The sequence below is a fragment of the Staurois parvus genome, unplaced genomic scaffold (assembly GCF_062004578.1).
Source record: "Staurois parvus isolate SC_StPar_1 unplaced genomic scaffold, SC_StPar_1.0 ptg000133l, whole genome shotgun sequence".
Lineage (NCBI taxonomy): Eukaryota > Metazoa > Chordata > Amphibia > Anura > Ranidae > Staurois > Staurois parvus.
In genome coordinates this window covers 14,820,593-14,845,522 of record NW_028317929.1, presented here as the reverse complement: position 1 = coordinate 14,845,522, position 24,930 = coordinate 14,820,593, and the positions used below count along the sequence as shown (strand labels likewise).

The 24,930-nt window shown below is 39.4% G+C and overlaps 1 protein-coding gene across 2 annotated transcripts in view; it reads right to left on the bottom strand.

Annotated features, from left to right (window-relative positions):
- Positions 1–10,482: 10,482 nt before the first annotated feature.
- AFF4 (ALF transcription elongation factor 4) overlaps positions 10,483–24,930 on the bottom strand; it is a 145,676-nt gene continuing 131,228 nt past the window's right edge. For both annotated transcript variants that reach the window (XM_089673041.1, XM_089673042.1), the window contains one exon: positions 10,483–24,429. In XM_089673041.1, the coding sequence (XP_089529167.1) occupies positions 24,302–24,429 (128 nt within the window). In that variant the 3' untranslated portion in view covers positions 10,483–24,301. The remainder of the gene's footprint in view (positions 24,430–24,930) is intronic.

Genomic DNA, 24,930 nt, shown 5'->3' with positions numbered 1-24,930 from the left:
GCCACCAATTACATTGAATGGTCTCTGCTGCCTGTTTGCAAAAGCCCTTAAGCAGACATTTTTTCCAAATAGTGTTCAATTGCGGTGGATAGTTTTTAATATGGCATGTAAGAAGATAACCAACATATTGTACCTTTTACGATAAAAAAAAAAATAAAACACAAAAAAAAGCAGTAATTTAGCATGTCATACATTTATATTGCCAAAGGGTATGTAAACATTATCAAAAGGGCAAAAAGCCAGAGGTGCCTTAAAACAAATGTCAATCAGCACAGGTCAAGACAAACTGTTTCAGCAATATATTATATATATATATATATTTTTTTTTTTGCAAAATCAGACACATCATAAATCTGTTCATTCACAAGTTGACAGACCGGTGCTAGACTATTTTGCACCCTAGGCGCCCCCCCCCCCCCCCTCCAAAAAAAAATATTTTTAAAAACAGTAGAAAATATTAAATCAACAAAACATGAAACTGCTATATTACTTTTAATTAGCAAAAATAAGTGCCACAAGATGCCACAGTACCAAAATTAACCACTTGGCTACCAGGAACTTTTACCCCCTTCCTGCCCAGGACAATTTTCAGCTTTCAGCGCTGTTGCACTTTGAATGACAAATAGAGCTTTCTTTTGGTGGTATTTATTCTCCACTGGGGTTTTTATTTTTTGCACTATAAACTAAAAAGAGCAAAAAAAAAAAAAGTTTGTTTCTATTATAAAATTTTGCAAACAGGTAATTTTTCTCCTTCACTGATATGCATTGATGAGGCTGCACTGATGGGCACTAATAGGCTGCACTGATGAGGAAGCACTGATGATGCTGCATTGACCTGCAGCAATGATGGGCACTGACAGGCAGCACTTATGGGTGGCAATGCTGGGCGACACTCATGATCAGGGCACTGATGATCAGTGCCCTGATCATCAGTGCAGGTGTCCTCTGTGACATTTTCTGGTTAAAAGCAGTACTTTCCACACGCTATGACAGCGTCAACTGTCAACTGTATTTATTTTGTGATCTGCTGTGTCATTGGACACAGCTGATCACATGGTAAAAGGCTGCTGTGATTGGCCTTCTACCTAGTCATGTGATCAGCTGTTTCCAAAACTGGACAAGCATGCTGTAGCTGTCATTTGGCTATAGAGCGGTTGTAAAGTGGTTAAAGACAAAATCAGTGTCACAGACAGATTGTATCTGTGGCTGGCAGTGGCAGGGTGACATTTGCAGTGAGTGGAGGATGATCGATCCATTTTCTGACAGATCCCAGGCTGGAATTCCCCAGGCAATGGGGGGAGATAAAACACTGTGAAAGCAGGTAGCCCAGCCCACACACGCACAACAACCACCTGAACTGAGCGATCCCACAAAGTGATAGATCCGACACAACACACCACCACCAACACAGATCAGCAGGCACTAAGAGAGCAGGCTGTGGGATCCTGATGATGTCATCACTCACTGACACATTGCACATGTGATGGATGTCCAGCTGGCTGGGTCACACTCACAGACACGAGACATCAGAGTCAGACATTACCTTCCTCTGCAGGTGTAGCTCTGCTGATGAATAGTAAGCAAAAGGCTGGAACTCCATAGTGATCAGCAGCTGCCAGCCAGCTTGCAGTAAGGGACTGATTCTGAGAGGAACAATGGAAGGAGCAGCCGCTCAGCTGCTACACTGGCTCCAGACACCCGGCATCTTCCTCTGTCTTTTCTTCCTCCCCCTCTACCACCCCTGCCCTCAGAAGCCCAGGTGCCCATCGTTGGTATTGCACCCCAGGCGGCTGCCTAGTGGAAGCACCAGCCCTGCATATAATGCACCATCGACATCATTCCTTTTACAGGGTATGTACAGTAGATTAGGCTTAGAGGAATTTTGCCTTCCACTTTAATATATAATTTGACTTCAGTGCTGATCGAACTAAAGTTTTCCAACAGGCCAGTTCACGAGAAGTTGATTGATTGATCGATGTCTTGCAAACAAAAATAGCCGCGGATGGTTTGAAATTCAGCTAGTTCCACATGGCCAGCTTTTTGACAATATCCAAAGTTTTAAAATCTAGACAAAGAAAAATTTAGTGTGCATGGCAGCCAGCCAATCACTGAAAAAGTCCAATATTTGCACATAAATTAACAGTATTACAGAAAAGATCTGACAAATAGTTGTCTGTAGGCCAATAAATCTTTCGTAATACAGCCAAAAGGTCATATCTTATTTACTGTAACTGTAAAAAAAAAAAAAAAATCATTTATGAACGTTTAAAAGGCCAGTCCGCCCAAATGACATTTATGTTTAATCGCCAATAGATTTCTTGTATCTCTTGGGAATTGTAGTGGAAATATTACATTTCACAAAAAACTGTCAAGAGCAGATTCTCTAAAACTCACCATATTCTTGACAATTTCATTGTACAGTATCTTTTACATACCAAAACTATGTAGTTAGAGGACAAACCTAAACATTTCATTGCATTTGTAGCAAATCAGGTAGGTCCTTGCACTACATAGTTGATTGCAGATTGAAAGAAATCTACTAATAAAGAATATCTACTAAAAGATGAAAACTAAGGTTAAATTAAAAATATGGCGCTAGACACCCTTTAGTATACATCATCAGCACAGTGTCTGTTTTTAACCTGCTGATGCTAATGAACGTCATAAGAGGTTTAGAAAAGGCAGTGCAGCATAATCTTAAAAAGGAAGTATCACCGCTGCAGTGCCATATAACTCATTTGTGATCAATTATGTCTAAGGGTACATATATTTGAGATGGCACATAACACTTTTGGTTTACATTTTCATAATTTCTCAACTGATAATACTTGGCTTTATTATTTTGCACTCATTAGAACAGTCAGTGATTAGATAACTAATTTCATTCACCTTGGAAATTTGATAACTTGCCAGATGTGTATGTAATGCACATCTTCTGTGTGCGCTGTATTGCAGACACTTTGTCCGACCTATTTCTTGGACTGAATATGTACAACATAGGTACAGGTCACCATTGATGTCATTAAACTAAGTCCATTTCAATATTAAAAAACTCTTTCATTTAATTAAAAAAACAAAAAACACAAAAGTTTGCTGGAAGTTTAAACGTTTTGTCAAATTCTCCAGGGGAGAAATTTCTGACAGCGTAGCTTGTAGCTCTACCCCATTCTGAAGCTCAAAACATGGGCATCCCCGTGGAGGAGGTACAACCACCACTGAAGTCACAAACCCCCCCCTTCATTCTGCAGTGCTCTGTCTGTTGTGAAGTCCTGTCCTCCTTTGCTGCCTTTATTAAACAGAAATGAAAAAGGTAATGATCCCACACCTGAGCCTGATCCTAGACTTGAACCAGCCCACTGCCTGCTTTTCAGAGGAGAATACACATGTAACGGTCAGCTTGTGTTGTTGCAACTGGCAGAGCTGTTCAGTTACAAATACACAAACCCACAACAACACACAGGCATCTACAATCCTAATTCCCAAAATGTTGAGATGCTGTGTAAAGTCTACAATAAAAAAGAATGCAATGATTTGCAAGTATCACAAACCCATAATTTATGAGTTTATATTTTACAATAGAAAAGGATAGGGTTTTCTTGACTACAGAGCTGGGTTGGAGATTCACCACACTAGGGACAGTCTTGGCTTGGGGGCAGATACATGGAGCATTGAAGGAGGCAACCATGAGGCCCAAGATCTTCTTGTCCAGGCATGAGAAGGAAAGGAAAAACATTTGTACAAAGCAGGAGGATCATGGACATGGCGTCTAGTGTCAGCCCCAGGTACCCCAATCTGTACAAGGAGTCCAGCAATAACTTCCTCAGTGCAGACTCAATTGGTTGAATGCTCAGTCTATCTGTTGGATGTTGGCTGACAGGGAAAGGGAGGACTGGTCCTTTAACAGGAGATCTTCAAGGTAACCCACAACATGAATCCCCCTGAGTACACCCCAGTGATAACCCAGAGGGCCATGGAGAGGTCAAAGTAGGCAGCAACATATTGGTAATGCTGTTCACCCACTGCAAAATGAGGATAGCCTTAATGACGAGGAAAGAGTAGAATGTACAATCCCGATGGCAATAATTGATGTGTCAGTTTCCATGCAGACCTTCTGAACCCACAGGAACAACCTAAGCCTTTAGACCCAGACTTGGGCCAGACTCCTTTGTTTTGGGAACTGTAAAGATGTTGAAGCAGAAGCCCTTAAGGAGTTCCTGTTGTGGTGCAGGGGTAATATGCCCTTGATATAGGTAGTGCTAAACAGCAACAAGAAGACACACTTGCCTTTGCAGGGAGGCACTTTGAAAGCATGAAGTAAGGAGGCGGCAGAGTGCTAGTTTGTAGCCCTGGAAATAGCAATCTTGACACAGACATATGACATTTTCTGGAGTAAAGGAGTACAAATTTTCTCTGAATAAGACCAGTCCCCACATAGGACAGACACCACCAATGAGTGGACTGGGAAAGTCTTAGCTGGTTTTAGCAATTTAAGAGACCTCATGCTGGAGACCTTGGGAAGAGCAGATTCAGGCTGCCCCAAAGCTAAGAAGGAGAAAATAACATTAAAATGGGTAGCAATGGTATTCTTAAAGTGATTGTAAAGCTTACAATTTTTTTTTCTTAAAATAGAAAACATGTCGTACCTACTTGCTCCATACAGTGGTTTTGCACATCCCAGTCTTAGTCTGTAGGGTTCAATGGCTCACCCTTTGCAACTCTTCTGGGAAGGCTGTCCACAAGGTTTAGGAGTGTGTCTATGGGAATGTTTGACCATTTTCCCAGAAGCACATTTGTGAAGTCAGGCACTGATGTCAGACGAGAAGGCCTGGCTTGCAGTCTCTGCTCTAATTCATCCCAAAGGTGTCCTATTGGGTTGTCAGGACTCTGTGGACCTTGCTTTATTTACTGGTGTGCACTCATGTTGGAACAGGAAGGGGCCATCCCCAAACTGTTCCCACAAAGTTGGGAGCATGAAATTGTCCAAAATGTCTTGGTATGCTGATGCCTTAAGAGTTCCCTTCACTGGAACTAAGGGCCAAGCCCCAACCCCTGAAATACAACCCCAACATAATGCATCTCCACCAAACTTTACACTTGGCACAATGCAGTCAGGCAAGAAACCACCAAACCCAGACACGTCCATCGGATTGCCAGAAACAGAAGAGTGATTCTTCACTCCAGAGAACATAACACCACTGCTCTAATGTCCAGTGGCAGTGTGCTTTACACCACTGCATCCGACACTTTGCATTGCACTTGGTCATGTAAGGCTTGGATGCAGCTGCTCGGCCATGGAAACCCATTCCATGAAGGTCTCTATGCACTGTTGTGCTAATCTGAATGCCACACAAAGTTTGGAGGTCTAAAGCAATTGACTCTGCAGACAGTTGGTGACTTCTGCGCACTTCAGCATGTGCTGACCTCGCCCTGTCATTTTATGTGGCCTACCACTTTGTAGCAGAGTTGCTGTTGTTCCCAGTTGCTTCCACTTTGTTATAATACCACTAAGAGTTGACCATGGAATATTTAGTAGCAAGGAAATTTCATGGATAGACTTACTGCACAGGTGACAATAGAATGGTCAGAGTAAGGCAGGGAGTCATACTAGGGACAATCAGGTGAAAGGGTACTCAGGGCTCTATGTGGAAAGACAATAACCCCCATTGGAGATACACTATATTGCAAAGGTATTGGGACATCTGCCTTTACATGCACATGAACTTTAATGGCATCCCAGTCTTAGTCCGTAGGGTTCAAAGGCTCACCCTTTGCAGCTATAACGGTACCACGTTTGAATTATCTGAGCTCCTGAGAGCGACCCATTCTTTCACAAATGTTTGTAGAAGCAGTCTGCATGCCTAGGTGCTTGATTTTATACACCTGTGGCCATGGAGGTGATTGGAACACCTGAATCAAATAATTTGAAGGGGTGTCCCAATACTTTTGGCAATTTAGTGTATGTGCCGAGTCTGAGCCATCTCCAGCACTTATGATCTGCCATGTTCTGTAAATTAGTGCCCCTCAAAGAGACACTCATGACCTCTACTACGATGGAAAGAGAATGGACACATCTGTGCCAAGCACTGCAGGCTGTTGTGAACCCAGATATCAGAAGAGAAGGGATGTACATCTGTGTCAAGCTGTGCAGGCTGCCATGAACTCAGGTACCACAATGACACTGCCATGTCTATGAGTAAGTGCTGTGTCTGTTTTCAGCCTGGAGAAGAATAAAGAGGAAAAGGTAGGGCGTGCAATCTCATTGCCTCATTTCATAATGGGTTACTTGCATTAGGGCACTGTAAGCAGAAGTTTGCACAGGTTCAGAAGCACTGATACTGTTGCACGTCAGGCTAAAAAAAGGCACCAAACTGGGGCTCCCAACTCTTATCTGCAGCTAATGTAGATGCCCAGCGGTAATAAACCACACCCAAATAATTTTGAAAGGACAGTGGCACCCTGAAAATTTCACCCAGGAAGGATCAGAGGGGGAAGACCCCATCCTGGCTTTGCACTACCATTGTGGGCATACCTCAGAGACAAGGCTCTTCTGCTAACAGATCGTGGCCCTGGGCTCACTGTGTCAAGGGGAGCACCTACAGCAGGATCCAGTAGCCTCAGCAAGATTACAGGGTGGTCTCACTACTTCAGTCCAGTGGGGTCCTGGTACTGTCCCCCAAGGCACAACGGAAGAGTCAACTTAGAAATTGTAAAGGAACTGCAGTGGCCATTGTTCAGCCATTGGGGAGAGAGAGAACCTCTTTAGGAAAGAGGTAAGCTTCTTTCAGTAGAGAGAATAGGTCTATCACCTAAAAACACAGTAAGGAAAAATAAATAAAAAAAATTAAAGGGCTACCTGGGAGTGGGAGGGGTTATATAGGGGGATGTCCCTGAAGCCTTCTCTTTTTTCCAATGTCAAATCACCTGAATGCAGCTGAATATACAGTAACCCATGGAAATGACCAGAGTTACGGTGTTTTGAGGGTGTGCCCTTTCACTTCTAATGCTGGCCATGCATTATACAATTTTCCTTTAGATTTGCCAAAATCATATAATATGAGGTCAAACCTAAACACCTACAATTTGAAGGCAATCAGGCATGCCCTTGCACTACATAGCTGAAGGTAAATCTATGAATCAACTGTAAAATGAAGGTTGCAATGTGGAGTAAAACTGAAGTATAAGAGTGAATAAGCAATATCTGCTCTCCATAAAACACTAAAGGAATAAATAGAGTCTAATAAACTGGGTTTCATGCACTTTGTGTTGAGTATTTTTTCAACTTGTCAGGTCAAAATAGTAACACCAGGACGTACAAAAAAGCACGTACACATTCAGAAAGGGAAACATGACTTTCAGAAACAGCATAACAACATGCCACCTATAGACAAAAGGAAGATAAAAAGGAGACCTTTAAAGTCCAATACCTTAACTCAGTTAACCATTAGAGGAATTTTTATTTTGTTTGGCTAACAGCTAGCAGAAAACTAGAAAAGTGATCAGCAAAACCTATATAAAGGGAAGTGAAAGATGTAAATTGAAATAATATACACCTTGCAATTTTTAATAACATAGTTAATTCTTAACATAAGCATGTCACTTAACCCCCTAAACCAGTGGTTCTTAACCTGGGTTCGATCGAACCCCAGGGGTTCGGCGGAGGTGAAGACCCACACCCGACTCATATGATTCGTGATGACATGCCCCGCTTGTCCATCATTGGCTGCAGGTGGTCACGCAACATCGCTTAGCCCAGTGGTCGGCGAGCCACATGCGGCTCTTAACACGCTTTAATGCGGCTCTTGTGTGCCGAGCGCCCGCTCCCCTCCCTCCTCTCGGGCGGCAGGGACTCTGCAGCGTGATCCAAAAAAAAAACAGCCAGGGCAGCGCGCTCAAATGCAATGATTGGCCAGTCTCGCTGCCACTCACATCCTGATAGCCAGTGATTGGCTGTCAGGATGTGTGTAAGCGGGGCAGCGTGACGAACGTGAGAGAAGCTAGGCTCCTCTCACAGTCCGCCCTGAAGACCGGAACGGCGCGGGAATACGGCGAGAGGAACGCGCGGAGCAAAGGTAAGTGAATTGACACAGGGGGGACTTGGCTTACTACTTGCTACTTACTTACTACTACTATATAAGGGATGAATTACTATATGGGGGATGAATTACTATGAGGGATGAATTACTATAGGGGGATGAATTACTATATGGGGGATGAATTACTATAAAACAGTGGTTCTTAACCTGGGTTCGATCGAACCCCAGGGGTTCAAGTGAGTCAGTCTCGCGGGTTCGGCGGAGGTGAAGACCCACACCCGACTCATATGATTCGTGCAGTAAATATTCATTATTATGTTTTTGTTTTTGTGTGAAAATCATGTTTTAACGGTTTTGTTCATTTTGTGCACCTATGTATAAATATATACCTATGTTTTGAATTTTAAAAATCATATTTTATTTTTCCAATTAAGAAGGGTTCGGTGAATGCGCATATGAAACTGGTTGGGTTCAGTACCTCCAACAAGGTTAAGAACCACTGCCCTAAACCCTTAAAGTAGAAGTGTAGTAAAAAATGAACCAAGTGTAGCCTCCATAGCGGTCTGATTATGTCAGTATTTCTGTGCTCAAAGCGGTACATTTTTTTTGCATGGAAATATGTCTTTTTTTTATTGTAGGCCTGTAATTTTTAGGAATAACTCACTGAAATCTGTCCGAGCAAGAGTCTAGTAAACATCCCGGGTATGATAAAATTTGAAACACGAAGTCATAAATTATAATTTAATAATCATAAAAAATATAATAAATTTAATTCAATAATGTAATCAAACCAAAAACACTGAAATTTGAAATATAGCGCCAAGTTCTCACATCACTGAGCAAAGTCGCAAAATCGTTTTCAGTGTCTGATGACGAATTTCCCCACGAATCATCACTCAATTCTGCAAGTGGTTCTAATTTACTATCGCTGTTCTCTAGCTGGTCTAAAACCGCTTTTGACCTAAAGGGACGTTTTTTGGACGCCATGGACATTTCTCAGTTTCCAGGCAGAAAGAACGGTAAAAATGCAGGCAGGGCACAGGACAAAGCAGTAGGGACAAAATGTATGTGAAATGGTTTGATACAGTAATGTTATACTGTGTAATTTTAGTGAATGTCACTTTTTGACATTTTTAAATTTCCCGCCGGTTATGTCCCCGTACGTCCTGACGTTGCAGTGAACGGAACCCGGAAGACAGATGCCAGCATGGGCCGGAGGAGATGGCCGGTGATGCTGCAGGGGGGACATCACGGGAGCAAAGGACAATGTAAGTGAAGAAGAGATCCCGGAGCAACGCTGCAGGGTATTCCCGAGTGTAGCTCGGGGTTTCCGCTTGTGGTGCTGAAACTTTATCCCGAGGTATACTTGGGAATACCCTCCAGGGAGGTTAAACATGCTCCCATCCTGCTGAAGCGCTGAGCAAACTATTGGCACTATATAAATCCTGTATAATAATAATCCTCATTCTAAGCCCTACGTAACTACCCTGTAAAGGAAAGATCTGTATACGTATCTAAAAGCACCCTGATCTGGTCACGTGATCTCCCCAGTGGCTGGCTTCAGGAGAGAGGACAGTGCAGTGACAATATCCATAGACTTACTATAGGACATCCATTGTTCACGGTCTCTCCTCTACAATGAAGCTGATGCTGGGAGCCAATCACGTGACCAGACCAGAGCACCTTTGTATTAGCCAAGTATACACATCTTTCTTTACAGTGTAGTTAGCATAGGGATGGGAATGAGGGTTGGAGTGGGTTCAAGCTTAGTTAGCTTTTAACCAGACTTCTACTTTAAACCCTATTACTACAAAAACCACATAATGCTCTAGTTGGATATTTGAAACATTAACAATAAACCCTCCTGCACCTCACTTTATAGGCATCAGGTTGGGGTTATGATCACCTAATTCAAAAAGTACCTAAATCCAAGAAAAAAACCTAATATATTGCAGATTACCAAATCCCTAGATGTAATGGCTGCAGTTTTCTCTCCCCCCCACCCCCCCTCAATCTGACCTGATGATCCTGTCAGTAAAAAACACTTTTAGTTCTAGGGTGCCAATGGATACTCACAAAGCTTATGCCTTTAGGCTGTTTGATCTTGATTTGGACTATAGATCACCTAGCTCTCCATAATATTGGGGGGAGGGGGGTGGGGTGTTGTGTAGTTCACAGACCAAAACTTGGTAGGGGTGATACAATTGCTTGTTATTTTAGAACAGGACAAGTAGAGTGCACAGGAAGTTAGAAGTTCACTGCATTTTTGGTAGTAACAGCTACTTTTCTTTAGCATTTAAAAGAGACAAAACAGGGGAAAGGGGCATGTATTAGGGAGATGTATAAAACATTTTTTCCCTGACATATATATGGGTACTTTGATATCTCTATAACAGACATCAGTAAATCCACCTTCAGCCCAAACCATGCTACAAAAAAATATACAGTCTTTTGTAATAATACAGAAAATCTATGATATTTATTAAACGTAGTTTCTCCAGTTACAGTTTTGCATTTTACAAAGCATTTAATGACAGTTAAAAAGATTTTTTTTTTACAAATTGAAATGCAATACCCTTTTCTCCAAGTATTTGAATTGCCATACATTTGTTTTAAAAAAAACACATTAAAACATATGCTTTAGACACGCTAAACTTCCTAAATTCTCAAAAACCACAAAATACAGATACTATACAGGTTTGGGAAAGAAAAACATCTGGTTACATATGCCTTATACTTTGCTTAACATTGACAGTTGTGTGATGTGTCAAGCTCAAATTCGCATAGAAATTCAAAATCTGAGCACATAAAGTACAAGTTTGTAATTTTTAAATGTATTGCAACAAAGAAATAAATTTAATTAAAGATTTGGTTAAAAAAATGACACTTTTTTTTTTTGGATTGAAGCACAGTACAAAACGTTTAATTCATAATAAAAGCTTTTTTTTCTTTTTATCAGAGTACCTTACTAAATAAATGCAATTTCCAGTGGTAAAAATTAATTATGAAATAAAATATGTATACTACATCTGAACAATAAAAATGATTTCTTTAATAAATACAGACATTTCCAAGCACTGTTTTGACTTGAATTGGGCAATGCTGATATATTCTTTACTATAAGAATGTTTCAGAACAGAATAACATGTCCGTCTGTACCCAATAGAGACACTGCATTTCATGCACTGTTTACCACACGGCAGTTCTTTATGCTGCTGTTAAAGTGGAAGAGGAACTGGGTTCTAAGAAGTGTTGGGATAAATGGTGGTAAAGTGCTTTATAACAATGAATACCATAAAATAATTCCTGCAAATACTTGAATGTGCTGCAATACATCCAGTCCGGTCCCTAGTTAGGGTCTTAATACCAACGTAACACATTATATTGCTACCCGAAATACTACTTATGTTACAGGTCAGAATGAGAAATATATAACTGTATATGTTAAGAGTTAAAATAACAAGATAACATGGTGGCCTAGGACATGTAGAAAAACATGCATACTCTACATAGCATCTGAGATGGAGCAAACTTTTCTGTTGGTTTCAATGCTTCTGTAGTACAGAGATTCTGCAGAATGAACAAGGATATGAAAGGTACAATGAAAGTGCACCAGCTGCCAGTATACAGGTCAAGTAAGCGTTTTATTACCTGAACTCTGACCGAAATGTACCCTATTAATTCCCTTACAAAGAAGGCAATTCATATGCTTTATTCAGCCAAGACGGACTTTGTTGGGTAATATAACATGGCCTACATTCAAAAGGATAAACAAACCCGTTCTAGAATTTTCTAACCTAGTTGAGAGCTGGCATACTGTTGGAACTTGTTCAGTTCATACTGAATGAAGTGGTTCTGTACTACTAGAAGGTTCAACGATCTGTACAAACCTAGTTCCATCCATTCTGCAGTAGAGTGATACAAGCGCACAGAAAGCATGTGTATATCTAAATCTACAATTTAAACCTCTCAAAGGGAGTTACACAGGGCTGCCATTGCTGACCTTCTGAAACTGCTAGTTACTGGCTCTTATAGTGGCCTAAAACTAAAGGCAAAACTTCTCTTTCAGTTTTGGAAAGAATGGAGAGAGATTAAAACACCTGTCAAATTTTTATTGATGTCTGTGCCCCAGTTAGTGAAATTCACCCTCTCTACTTGATCGGTTTACCGTTATTATCAAAAGTGAAGGTAAAAGAAAATCCAAAATTTTGGGCTGTCCCCAGAACAAGAACAGTGGTGATATCTTCCAATGTGGATACTAATTCTGGTGACAACCAGGAAATTCCCTCACTTTAGAGATTTTCTCTTAACCACTTCCCGTCCGGCCGCTGTTTATAACCAGCAGGATGGTGGCAGTCCAGGTGCGGGTTGCCGTTCATAAATGGCTCCTGTATTTTCAAGCTGTGCACGCTCCCTGGGAGCGCGCAGCACTGCGATCCGATGTCCACTGTGTCCTCCGGACACAGTGGAACACTGATCGTCTTACAGGGCCTCTGTGCGAGGTCCGATCATGTGATCACTGATTGGCCAATTAGTGATCACATGCAGAGCAGTAAGCAATGATGTCACTTCTGACATCATTGCTTACTACATGTGAAATCTGTGAATGATCACAGAGGTCACATGGTACAAGGCTATTCACAACAGCCTTGTACCATGTGACAAGCTGTGACCAATCACAGCTCACACAGCATTTCTCAATGGCTGCAAGAATGCAGCCAGAGAGGAGAAATGATTGCTTTTATAAACTAATTTTTTTTTTTACTAAAAAGATAACTGAATACATTTTGGCCAAGATTTATGATGAAATATTATTTATTTGCTAAATTTTATAAGAAAAACCCTTTTTTTCAAAATGTTTGGAATTTTTCATTTATATAGCAAACAAAAAAAAATCCCAGTTGTGAATAAATACCACCAAAATAAAGCTTTATCTGTCTCAAAAAAATGATAAAAAATTCATATGGGTACAGTGTTGCATGACCGCGCAATTGTCATTCAAAGCGTGATAGTGCTGAAAGCTGAAAATTGGCCTGGACGGGAAAGGGTTGAAAGTGTCCAGACTTGAGGTGGTTAAATCCTGTTTTGGCTATGGGACAGGAAATGAAGGGAAATCTCCCCAATGGGACACAGATGGCAAAAATTAACATTACAGGGGGTTATAAAACTCTGTTACTCTATTAAAATATATTTTTAAATTATTGACCGTGACATAGTAAAGAGAGCAGGAAAGTAGGCATATCTGTTAAGAGTCAGTGACAAACAAAAAAGCAACAAATAAGGGGTAGGGTCTTTCTAACCCTCTTCTATTGAACTGTATTGTCTCCCTTTTATATTGTAAAGCGCTGAGCAAACTGTTGGCGCTATATAAATCCTGTATAATAATACTGTCAGAACAAGAGGTTAACAATGGCAGCCGCCATGTTGATGGATTGCCTTAAATTACAACCATTTCCAGCTGCATATAAATACACTAGTTATGGAAGGGGGAGCTTTGTTCAGTGTGCACATGCCCATCTGACTCCCCTACACCACAGGGGACCGACCAAACGTCCAATTATATATATTACTCTATATATTTTGCCGTCACTGGAAACGGGTGCATTTGCAGGCTGCGTTCGCATACAGAACAATTCTATAAGCCAACTGCCTGAAGGTTGAACTGAACAAACCCAATGATAATGGTTTAAAAACAAACGCTTAAAATGTTTCCTGATTCATAGACAAGACAGATGTTTTTGGAAAAGAAAACAGAAGCTAAACGTACAGCATTCATAACATACAAACCTTAGAACACTTTGCTCTGTGTAAGGTAAGTGGACTCACTAGACAATTCTATTTAATGGCTTCTTGAGAAAATAGAGTAACACAGTGCATTTGGCTTTGTATTTACATAAGGACAGTTTAACATGCAGCAGCACAAGCCTTGTGTTACACACGGTCACATGAAGCATCGATTACTTGGCAAGAGAGACATGAGGTGAACAAAGTGTTGCTTACAAACAATAGTGTTCATCTGTGTGTGTGTGCGCTGGAATCCAACAACAGGATAATTAGTGTAGGTCAAGTATTCCTACAACATTGATTCACAGTATTCAAACTGTACTGCCACAAATGTGTAGGCTGCTGACTGACATTTCTGAAAATGCCAATCCAATAGTTTCAATACTTGAGCCACTAACTCACAAGTTTGCAAATCAGGACTTATAACTTCACTTGCTGCATGCTTGTTTGTGGCCAGTTACTCAAAATATTGAAGCTATAACATCAACACCATAGCAAGGCAATGGCAGCCTCCTTCATTGCATCAGTACAGGTTTCTTTTAAAGTGTTTTGCTAGTGGATTTAAAACAGTTTTCAGATGGTATGAAAACAAATATAAACCACTAGAAAAAAAAGAATAATGACTGCTGGATGCTGTGCAAACTGCAAAATAGCAAGCATCGGACCTACACTTGCCTTTCTCCCACCAGGATACACATACAATAGTACTTCACTTTCTTTAACCTGAAGGTTTGCATTTCAAAAATATCAAAGCTATGGCATAAGCTTAGAAGTTGCGGTAGGCAAAACTATAATATGGTGCAATGATAAAGAAGCACGAGCAACTCAAAAATGACTGAAGCACAAAATTGTAGAAAAAAAATCAACTCAAATGCCACAAATTGGGGCAGTTTTACAACACTTAAAGTGGTTGTAAACTGCAGACATGTGAAATGTGAACAAAGCATGTCCCTCTATAGTGTGTACTTGTCTCAATCCACAACACTGTGTCATTTCTGTCTATCTCGTTCCTCTATCAGCATGAATTACTACTGACGAGTTTTCCTGACACCAAGAGACAAATGGTGATAGGAGAGGATACAGTCTGTGATTGACAGCCTCAGCTCTGTGTGGTGTGTGAAGGGGGGGTGTCGCTTCCCTCCAATCAGAGCTCTCCTCAGATGTAACTTAAGCTCCTCACCCCGTTTTTCAGAGCTGTGAGATCCTGTGTACATTCTGCCCTTTGAATGGATGTATAGGGAGAAACAGCTGTAGATAAGCAGGTACAACAAATGTGAGAGGATTTGTTTCATCTCTCTGTATCACCTGTGGCCAGTCACTTTGCTAGGTGTGTGTATATATATATATATATATATATATATATATATATATATATATATATAAAAGGGTTTACAACCACTGTAACAGCCAAGGTTTGCTGCTGTTAGAGGCTGCACTGTAGAGAAAATAGTTTTTTCCCCCGCCAGAAAGTTGTGTTCTGTTTCCCTGTTGAAGATTTGCCCTTACTTCCTTTATGTTAAAATACTGTCCCCAGAACAGACAGTGAGGGGGAATCCCTGTAATGGAGCCTCGCATAAGGTACTAACCTTTATCCATTTTATGCAAAATGAAGAAAATGTTTTGGGTATAGATACACTTTAATCCAAATATTAACTGAAAAGTAATTCATTCACTTTAATTCAGCCACTGTAATTACCTGAACGTAGGAGTGCAGTAGTTGTGGCTGCTGAAAACTGATTGGTAGTGGAAGGGGGAGATACTTAGATTTTACTGCACACAGGAATCTGCATGACGGGATCAGAGAAGTATGTGCAATGCCTTACAAAGGAAAAAGTCTTTATATGCCTTACAAGTGTTTTTAGCGGCTGTCTTTAAAATAGAAATACATTCTCCTGTACAATACTATGATTATTAAAAAGAACATGTCCTCAGGTCACACATCCTTTATACTACTCTCTTTAATATACAGGCAGTCCTTGGGTTACGAACAAGATAGGTTCTGTAGGTTTGTTCTTAAGTTGAATTTATATGCAAGTTGGAACATGTACATTTTTTTTTAAGTGTAATTCCATGGAAAAAATTATTACGTTTTGGACAGCATAGAGAAAGGTTAACTAGCCATGCAGCAATTTGGGATTGTTGAAAGGTCTGCTGGACAGTAGGTGACAGTATGCGGTGAGCAGCAAGATGGCTGCCCGGTGGTTTCCGGGACCAGCGTGACGGCACGTTGCTTCCATTTTTAAGTATGAGTCGTATTAAGTCGGATGTTTGTAACTCAGAGACTGCCTGTAGTATTATGCAAGGGAGATTATTCTTCTGTTCCATAACCTATAGCAACCCAGGTTAACATCTGAAACACTACACTGGGGACATACATTATTTAACGGTTATATCCCTGCCTCCATGCTGAGCCAAAATATTTAATATATACTTGTTCCTAGTTCTTCCTCCTCAGACTACTGTATCATGCAGAAAAAGAAAGTGTGTTATTCAGATATCTCTAAGAATCACACAAATTCCTGTGAAATATTACTAATCAATAAACCCATTTCTTAAAGAGGAAGCCTACAAAACATGACCTGTTAATTGTGAGGACAAGAAACCAGTAAGACGCTGACCTAGCACACTGGTCACAACAGATTGCATTAAAACCTTTGAATGGACACAAGAACAGAGTTTCTAAACAAAATGATAAACAGCAGCATTTCCCCTGCTAAATGTGACATGACAGCACCACCATAGAGTTCATAACATTGTGAATAGGGATAACATTTTTTGTGGTACTACAGAATTCCACATTCTTCATTCAACATATACAACCTGAAAAGTAGAAGTATGGAAAAGACAGAATTTTCCTTAGTCTGGGATGCTCTATCTCACATTAAAGAGAAAATGATGGACAGATAGCATCCCTGAAAACACTGATCAGTTAGGGGGATTAAAACCATTTCCAACTTACAATAATCATTACTTTAGAACCACATAACCTACTTTAGAGCAACATATAGATAGATTGTAGGTAGCATCCCACTAGCAGGGTACTCAAATGCAGCGTTAAGAAGAGTTGAAAACCACATCTAGGTCCTTCTAAATATATGGACAAATATAAATATAAGTTGTTTTCCTCTGCTAAAATAACAGTAAATAAGCCTCAATCTACAAGAAGATCATTAGATCATTGCACTTGAACACTGATTTGCAAGGAAAGTAAAGAGCCTTATCCTTGTAAATCCAATAAATAATGATATGCCTGGCTGCACTAGTTCTACTCTAGACAGGACAATTACAAAACAATACAACCATATTAAACATGTACTATACACAAAGCATACTACAGTATGAACATAAAAAGGTGAAAGTGACGGTTCAGTAAAGAAAATATATAACCGCTTTATATACTTCAGGTAGAGGTTTGGTACATTTGTAGTTTACTTTTTTGGGCTTGTTACCCAACAAATATATGATTATCTGTGGAATACTAGCCAAAAATCGGATTACTACTCTAAATAAAGCTGAAGTTCAATTTATTTTGTCCTCCTTGCTTCCTTCTTTTTCCATCATCAACATACAACTGAAATTGTAAAAAAAAACCTTTCCCTTTTCATTAAACACTTTATTTTAGACCTAGCAATGCCATAATTGTGTCTCTGTGCTTCTCCATGCAGTGCAGGCAGATGATGGCTGGTAGGTGGACTGGCTTGGTGGTAAACATCATAGCACCCTGCCTCAGTACTCCTCTGAGGTTCCATCAGCCCTATTTCAAGCAGTGGATTGACTCTTGGAGAAGTTAAACATATCAAAATGCCTTCATGGGTGAATGTCGGTCTGGAGGAGTGGGCATTCCTAGGCAGGTTATATTTGCATGTATATCACACTAGGTAATGCCCATATGTAATGCTGAGCTTCTATATTTCAAAGAACTGAAGTTCCAGGAATACAAGAAGCAGGCCAGGAACAGCAAGACTAGAAGGAAAGAAGTAAATGGTACTGGGATGTCCTCCAGTCAGGAAATGAAGCAGGCTCTATGTGACTTGCTGCAGCTTCTAATACACACTGTGAGAAGTTCACAGTGTGCAGTAAAATCACGATAGGCATCTTCACTGCAGGGGAGGAGCACGTACATCTCTCCAAGACTGATAAAAAACCTGGTGTCTAATTTTAAATTCTGTAAAAATTGAAATGTATGAGTTATTTTCTTTAGTTTTGGACTGAGTGGGAAGCAATTACGTGCCTGTTAGAAAAAATTCTCCTTACCCCAGCAACTGAAAATAAGTGGAATGACCACAAGGGAACAGGTAACACTTACAAAACCTGGCAGAGTGTCAAACCTTACACCACACTTCTAAGAAATAGGTTTTCTTGTCTTCTGTTGAAAAGTGAAAGCATTAAAAACTTGATGGTTTTGGCAAGGTTTTGGCTATAGTTCAGTTTGAATGTACCATGGCAAGCCCACGTTCAAATGAATCCACCTAGTAAAAATGGTGGTCCATCAGAAGTCCCTTATATACAGAAAAAGTGCTTGGCGGTCGTGCTTTGTATCTGAGGACTTGTACAATGTGTTTTCAGATGCACAAGATGAAACAGGACTTCTAACCAGTAAGCAGGAATTCTGAACAGCTTTCAAAATAAAAGCTGGGTATCTGACAGTACTAATTCTAAACTGTACATTTCACTAAATATGTAGACTTTGTGATAGTAAAATAATCTGTATCATCAAATATGCTGTGAGTTCATAAGAATAATTCAATCATGGAAAAAATAATTTTTTTCTGCTGATGTAGCAAGCAATGTACATGTAATAAAATGAGCTTATTCTATATAGTGTTACAACGTACATACTCATTTCACACCAAGTGCAACGAAGCAGCTAATCTGTTTTGGCACAAGACACTACCGTGTATGATACAGGTGTGCACTGAATGACCCCCGTACTGCCACAGGGGTGAGATCAGACTACTAAGGACAGTGGAGCAGCATAAATGGGATATGTACATATGTACCAGTATGCTTTAAACCATATGTAAGCCTAAAAACAAAAAACATATCACAGCGTCCAGCCCATAGATGTAGTGGCTGCAATAGTTTTCTTTTTTATGCATTTTTCCTATTATTCTCACCTGGTACTTCTGTGGATAATATGCTTCCTTTCCCTGAGTGGCCATGCTCACTCCACTGTATCTATGGAGGAAGCCATGGTTTTCTTCCAGGCTTCTCTACTGAATTGGACCACCAACAGGCACCAACTTGTCTTTCAGAAGAGAGTTTGGAAGGATACCATTGTTTATAATTTTAGTTCAGATCACAGGAAGGGACACTGTTTCTGGCAAGATCAAGTATTTTTCTGTACTTGCTGGAAAAGTTGTCAAAATGAAAACTAATGCAGTTACCACATCCAGGGACTGGTAAGATGCAACATACACAGTTTCTGTTCTTGGTTTTAAAGATTTTTAACATATCTTCATTCCATGGAAGTTTATATAGTGAAATATAACTGATCATCATTAAATAATTTTAAGCGCATGAGCCTTATTTCAATAGGAAAAATAACAGCATTCATTAGAAACCAAAACAGAAATCATCTTTCATTATTCTAACAGGTATACACAGATGCCTAGCTGCAATAGGTTACTGTGCAGCACATATTATGTAATATTACACTGGAGAACAAGTGGATGTGATAAGACACAGTAGACTGGTGTCAGAGTGCATGCACTGAATGACCCCCATACTGGACCTTCTTCTGGACTACACTACGATCACCATTAAATTAACAAGCATGTGGCCTGTTAAGTTAGAACACCTGATCACAATACTTCTTTCAGGCCACAGACTCTCTGTACCAGAAACTTCCGGCCCTTTATGGTATCCAAATGGTCTAGCCTCTTTTTGGGATAAGCGTGTGTTTTCAACCTGAATTTAGGGTGAAAGTAAACAAAAACACCCATAATGCATTATTCTGCAATAATTACACTGTTAAAAAATGAACGCAGACAAAATAAAATGACCCAACATTTATTCAGCAATACATGCTGCCTAAAGAAACGTGACATATATGGGATTTACATATGTTTAAAATTCCTATACTACTCCTAAAGGGGGTGCATGAACAAACCTGCCCTGTTCACACCTGAGCATACTGGAATCGCGGGCAGAATCAGATGATTTTGCCTGCAATTTTATTACTACAGTAAATGTGCAACATGCTTGCAGTGCCATTATTTCGTAATAGCACCCCAAAAGCTGTGCGATTTTGCCACGACTGTCATGTGACACAATTAATGAAAATCACTGCAAAACACGCAAAACAAAGCACACCTGGCTCAGTGCCAAACTTTGGTACATGTGTCTTTGGTGCAGTTTTGGAGCCCATTCAAAATGAATGGTATCGCTCCAAAAACACAACACAAAATGCAACACAAAATGCAACACTGCAGCGTTGCTCAGGTGTGAACAGGGCCTCAGTTTTAAGCAGGTGAAAAAAAAAGAAAAGGAAAAAAAAAGCACTTTCCAACCAAAACCTATCTTGTTTCACAACTCACAAAAAAGCCTACTTCAGACTTAATTTAAGTAAGCCAATACTTTTTAGCAGTTATAAAGGGCTCTGACCATCGATGTATGTACTTATCTTACGTCTGCAACAGATCTTTCATTTTTCTGATATTACATAGCAGGAATTGCTACATCAATCAGACCTAACATAAGATGTTATGCTTGCTTTTTAGAAAAGAAAGAAAAAGTTGAAAGCAGTGTAATTTACCTATTATGTGGTCTAGAAGGGGTTAAAATTCAACGTGTTGAGGCTGGGAATATGAAATGGTCTGTGGGTACGTGGAACAAGCAGAGGTCTGGTAAAACATCCGAAATAAAGACCTATGTAATAAATAACACCAATAGTTGCTGGAAAAATTATTCATGAAGTTCCTAAACATCCCTCAAAAGCAGATTGACAAATAGGAATTTGCCAAGGATGTAAAACACTTAGGAAAAAGGGCAAACAACTTCTTGTGTGCATAGGTTACAATTCTCTAAAAACACACCATGAAAGCTCTCTCCAGTGCTTTCAAGGACCCACAAAATATTCAACTGTATTCAAACTCTGCTGGGAGCTATATATATATATATATACATATATATATATATATACACACACACGTCAAAGACTCTTCTATTCTATTGGGACTTCCGCTCTCTAGAACTTCTTTAAGTGTTTTCCTCTGGTACTGAGAAAACAATAATACTTGGTATTCCCTTGTTAACAGTCCTAAAAGTAGTTCTAAAAAAAAGACAGAGGTAAGGCACACCAGAAAAGACAGTGGCACAATGCTAAAAAGTGAGCCATTGCTTCCCTTCTACCCAGAATGCACCTTCACAAGGTACTTTGGAAGAAAGTCTTAAAAAGCAGCATTCCCAATACAAACCACAGACTGCATAATAAAGAGAAATCAGTAAACTGTCACGGGACTTCACACTCTTAAGTACATCAATTTAGTGTTCCCATACCTCTGTGGGGACCCAAAACCAGACATAACCGGTGTGTACGTCAATACAATAGTGCCAACTAATTCTGCATCTTTCTAGGTCATAAAATGGTAAGTTTATACTTTGTTAGAATGCAAATTTAAAACATTAAGGTCTCTAAAAGCCAAAATACAGCTGACAAATTTTATCTGATACAGGCATGCCCATAATAAAGAGACGGGAATAAAGAAACAATAAAATATATAACTATTTTTTTACTTGTATTCCATTTTTTTAAGATTTACTTTTGGTAAGGCAGAGCTCCATAGTAGATTCTGATTGCACAAGGTTTCTTATGTTGATTGTACACCAAGCTCTTGTGTGGTAATTCTGACCACCTTTCAACCACAAATGATAGAACAGGTCAGGGTAACCTACCAATAACAGCTTAGTTGTTTCACAGTTTAATAGAAACTGCTGGAAGCTGGTTTCCCTGAACTGTGTCCATTTTTACAGGGGCTAAAGTTGCCACAAAACAACTGTGAGTATGGCTAGAATTAGAGTGATTCTTTTTAGGATGGTTCATTTGTGTGTTAGCATTCCTACATTGAACTTTTCTAAAAACACAGGAGAAGTTATCTGGGAAGTATAAATCACGTTTATTCCTCCCAGATCATTTTTGCCCTGCATTTAGAAGTTTTAAAGCAGGTTTAGGCACGTTAGTCGCATTTACATGCGTTCAGCTACATTCAACTCCGCAAAACCAACACTAAACAGACCGTGAATGCAAATTTTTCCTGATTTGATAAATGTTTCTAAACGTTGAGCTTGTAAAAGTTTTGGAAAATCTAGTGTACAAATGTACATAGAAGACCACAGGATACATTGAGATCTTTTTAGGAATGTTCACTTTGCAGACCTGAGTGGTCTGTTTTTTGATGATAGTGTACATAAGACCTTAATCTCACAAAGGTGTAGAGAGAAAACAGGAAACAATTGTTCAACAATCTTTTCAAGCTGCGTTTGAAGCAGCTTAATAGCAGAGCTGATATAATACAGAATGCTGCAGTTGCATAAGGGAATAACAGAAGGTTCCCTTCAATGAAAATCTTTTCACCACTTCTAGGATGAAACTAAAATCTTTGTGCCAATGCCTCCCAAAGGTTCCTGCACAATAATTTAGGTGCTGTGATTATTGCTAAAGTGGATTTTGGCATTGATTTGAAACAAGGCAATGGAATGATGGCCATCATGACTGTGCTATCCATAAATCTCTCTTCCATGCAACTCAAAGCCTTATCCTGATCTGGCAAAGATTTTAATTAATTTAGAGAACACAATTGAGGTTCCCAAATAGAATCTAAAACATGATCTAAAAAAATCCTTAAAATTCATAAAATGCCAGGCAAGCAATATGCACAATTGGGAGAGGGTTAAAAAAAGATGATCCTCCCTCTGTGTACAAATTGTTCCTAGATACTGACAAACGATTCCTCATATTAAACTAATATCAAGAGCAGGTAATACTTGGCTTTAAATTCCTCAGAGACATTTGATCTACTGTGAAACCCTTCCATTTTACCAGGGAGTGAACAGAAATTCAGTATTAATGCAAATGCCTTTTGCATTAATGTCCACACATGTCCATACCATTATAATTCCAATGCATGGACTAAATACAAAGAAGCCTTGCTTTTGAGGTTGATATTTTTAAAATCTGGGTCAATGCTGATATAATACATAAGAAACAATACATTTTGCCTACATTGCACAAGAAAAACAGGTAGAATGTAACTGTCTGCTATGGGTAATAGTTTGACATTCCTTTGCACCACATTTCAGAGATGTCTCCCAACCCCCAACAATACATTTTAGCTGAACACCAGCTACACTATATGTGAGTTTTATCACCATAATCTGTACATCACAAATCACAATACTGGGAAATCAACATGGTGGACTGAATCCATCAGCATATCTGAATTTAGACCATCACATGTATTGGTGCTCATAAAAGTCCTTATACCCTGTTTAACCAATCTGAAGATTGTATTTCATACAAGCTCTGTTCTCTAATGATTGTAAAATAGTGTATTCTCATGTGGTTGCAGCCTACTCTGAACACTTTCTTTATCCAGTAGGAAATACATGTAGATTCTCTTAAATATCTGTAATTCTACAATTTACTCTCATTGATCTTTTACATCACATGTATGTGTCTTCCTGGTTCTTACTCATATAATAAAAATGCATTTGTTTTTAACGGTTCTTGTTGGTTATAAATGGAAAGTACCTACAACTACAATAAAAGCACTGTGTTTAACACTTTTCTAACACAAAAAGACAGTACAAAGTAACAAAGCCCACAAACCACTAAAGAAGGAATAAAAATAAAACCGAAATGCATACATTGTCTCATATAAAGTACTTGGAGGGCTAATCTTGATAAGAGATATCTAAAAGCCACTTAACTCATCAACATTTGAGAGTTAAAGTTCACACATGTACACTGTTCATACCTGCTTAATGCTGTAGTAAAGAGAACATGTATATGTGTGGGCTCTTACATATACTACCAAGTGCGGGTCACAACTTGTATGCGCCACTTCCTGCACTAATTAAGGGCAGACTGTAATAGACAAGGGGTGAAACAAAGCCCCCTTTGGTACACTATACATCTGTAATAAGCTTAATAAAATAAATAGTTTTACAAATCTATCGTGCATGATATCAGGAATTTGAATTCCTCCGTAGAATGATGGGAAAATAAAACATTCATAATGCTACTTAAAAAAAAAAAAATTAAATAAGTTTCTTTAAGTTTAAATAAAAAGTGAAGCTTGAGGAAGATGATTAGCAAAGTGTTGTCATGGATATGGCTGAAACCAAGATGTGCAGAGCAATTTGTCCTCAGTGCCAGCCAACTGATATATTATGGCAGTCTTCCTTCTCAATAGGACACAGTGTTGTCAAAAAAAAATTAGAGGCAGCAAGAAAAAAGTTTGGGGTCCCATTTCCTCAGGTCCTTAATGTTTTAACTTGGCGTCTAAGCGCAACCAATGAAGACCTTGACGAGTGTAGCGTACCAGTTCTGTCATAGTGCTTGCATTAAAAACCAAGGGGCCCATTACTTTGTCCAATTCCGTAAAAAACTCTGGTGGAAAAGAAAAAATGTAAATTGGTAAATACAGTATAAAGTACATTTTCTCATTTTGTACTTTTTAGCCTGCAAAAAGGTTTGTCACTTGGTGTCAACTACAGACAAAGTTTTTCTTTGCATTTTTATCTTGACCTGTGAGCCATCCGACAGCGAAGCCAAAAAGCAATGTTCTAAATGCAAAGAACAGTACCATATCAACAAAATAAAATCTATCTTGAACAACTCTAATTTCAGTAGCATGGATTCTGATTTGTTGTTATAGGCACTGCTGGCAGTAAACTGCGCAAAGAACAGAAAGTTAAGTAAAGCACTTTCCCTTCCTGCTATAGCATAGAACTAGAGTTTATCACTGCAAGCACATGATCTACTGAAACAATGCATTATGGGAACTCGTGTTAAGAAATGATCATTTTTAGCAAGTCAAAACGCAGCATAGCTTGTTATTCACCATATAGACACATGGCAAGGAGATTATTTAGGATTAAGCAAATGTGG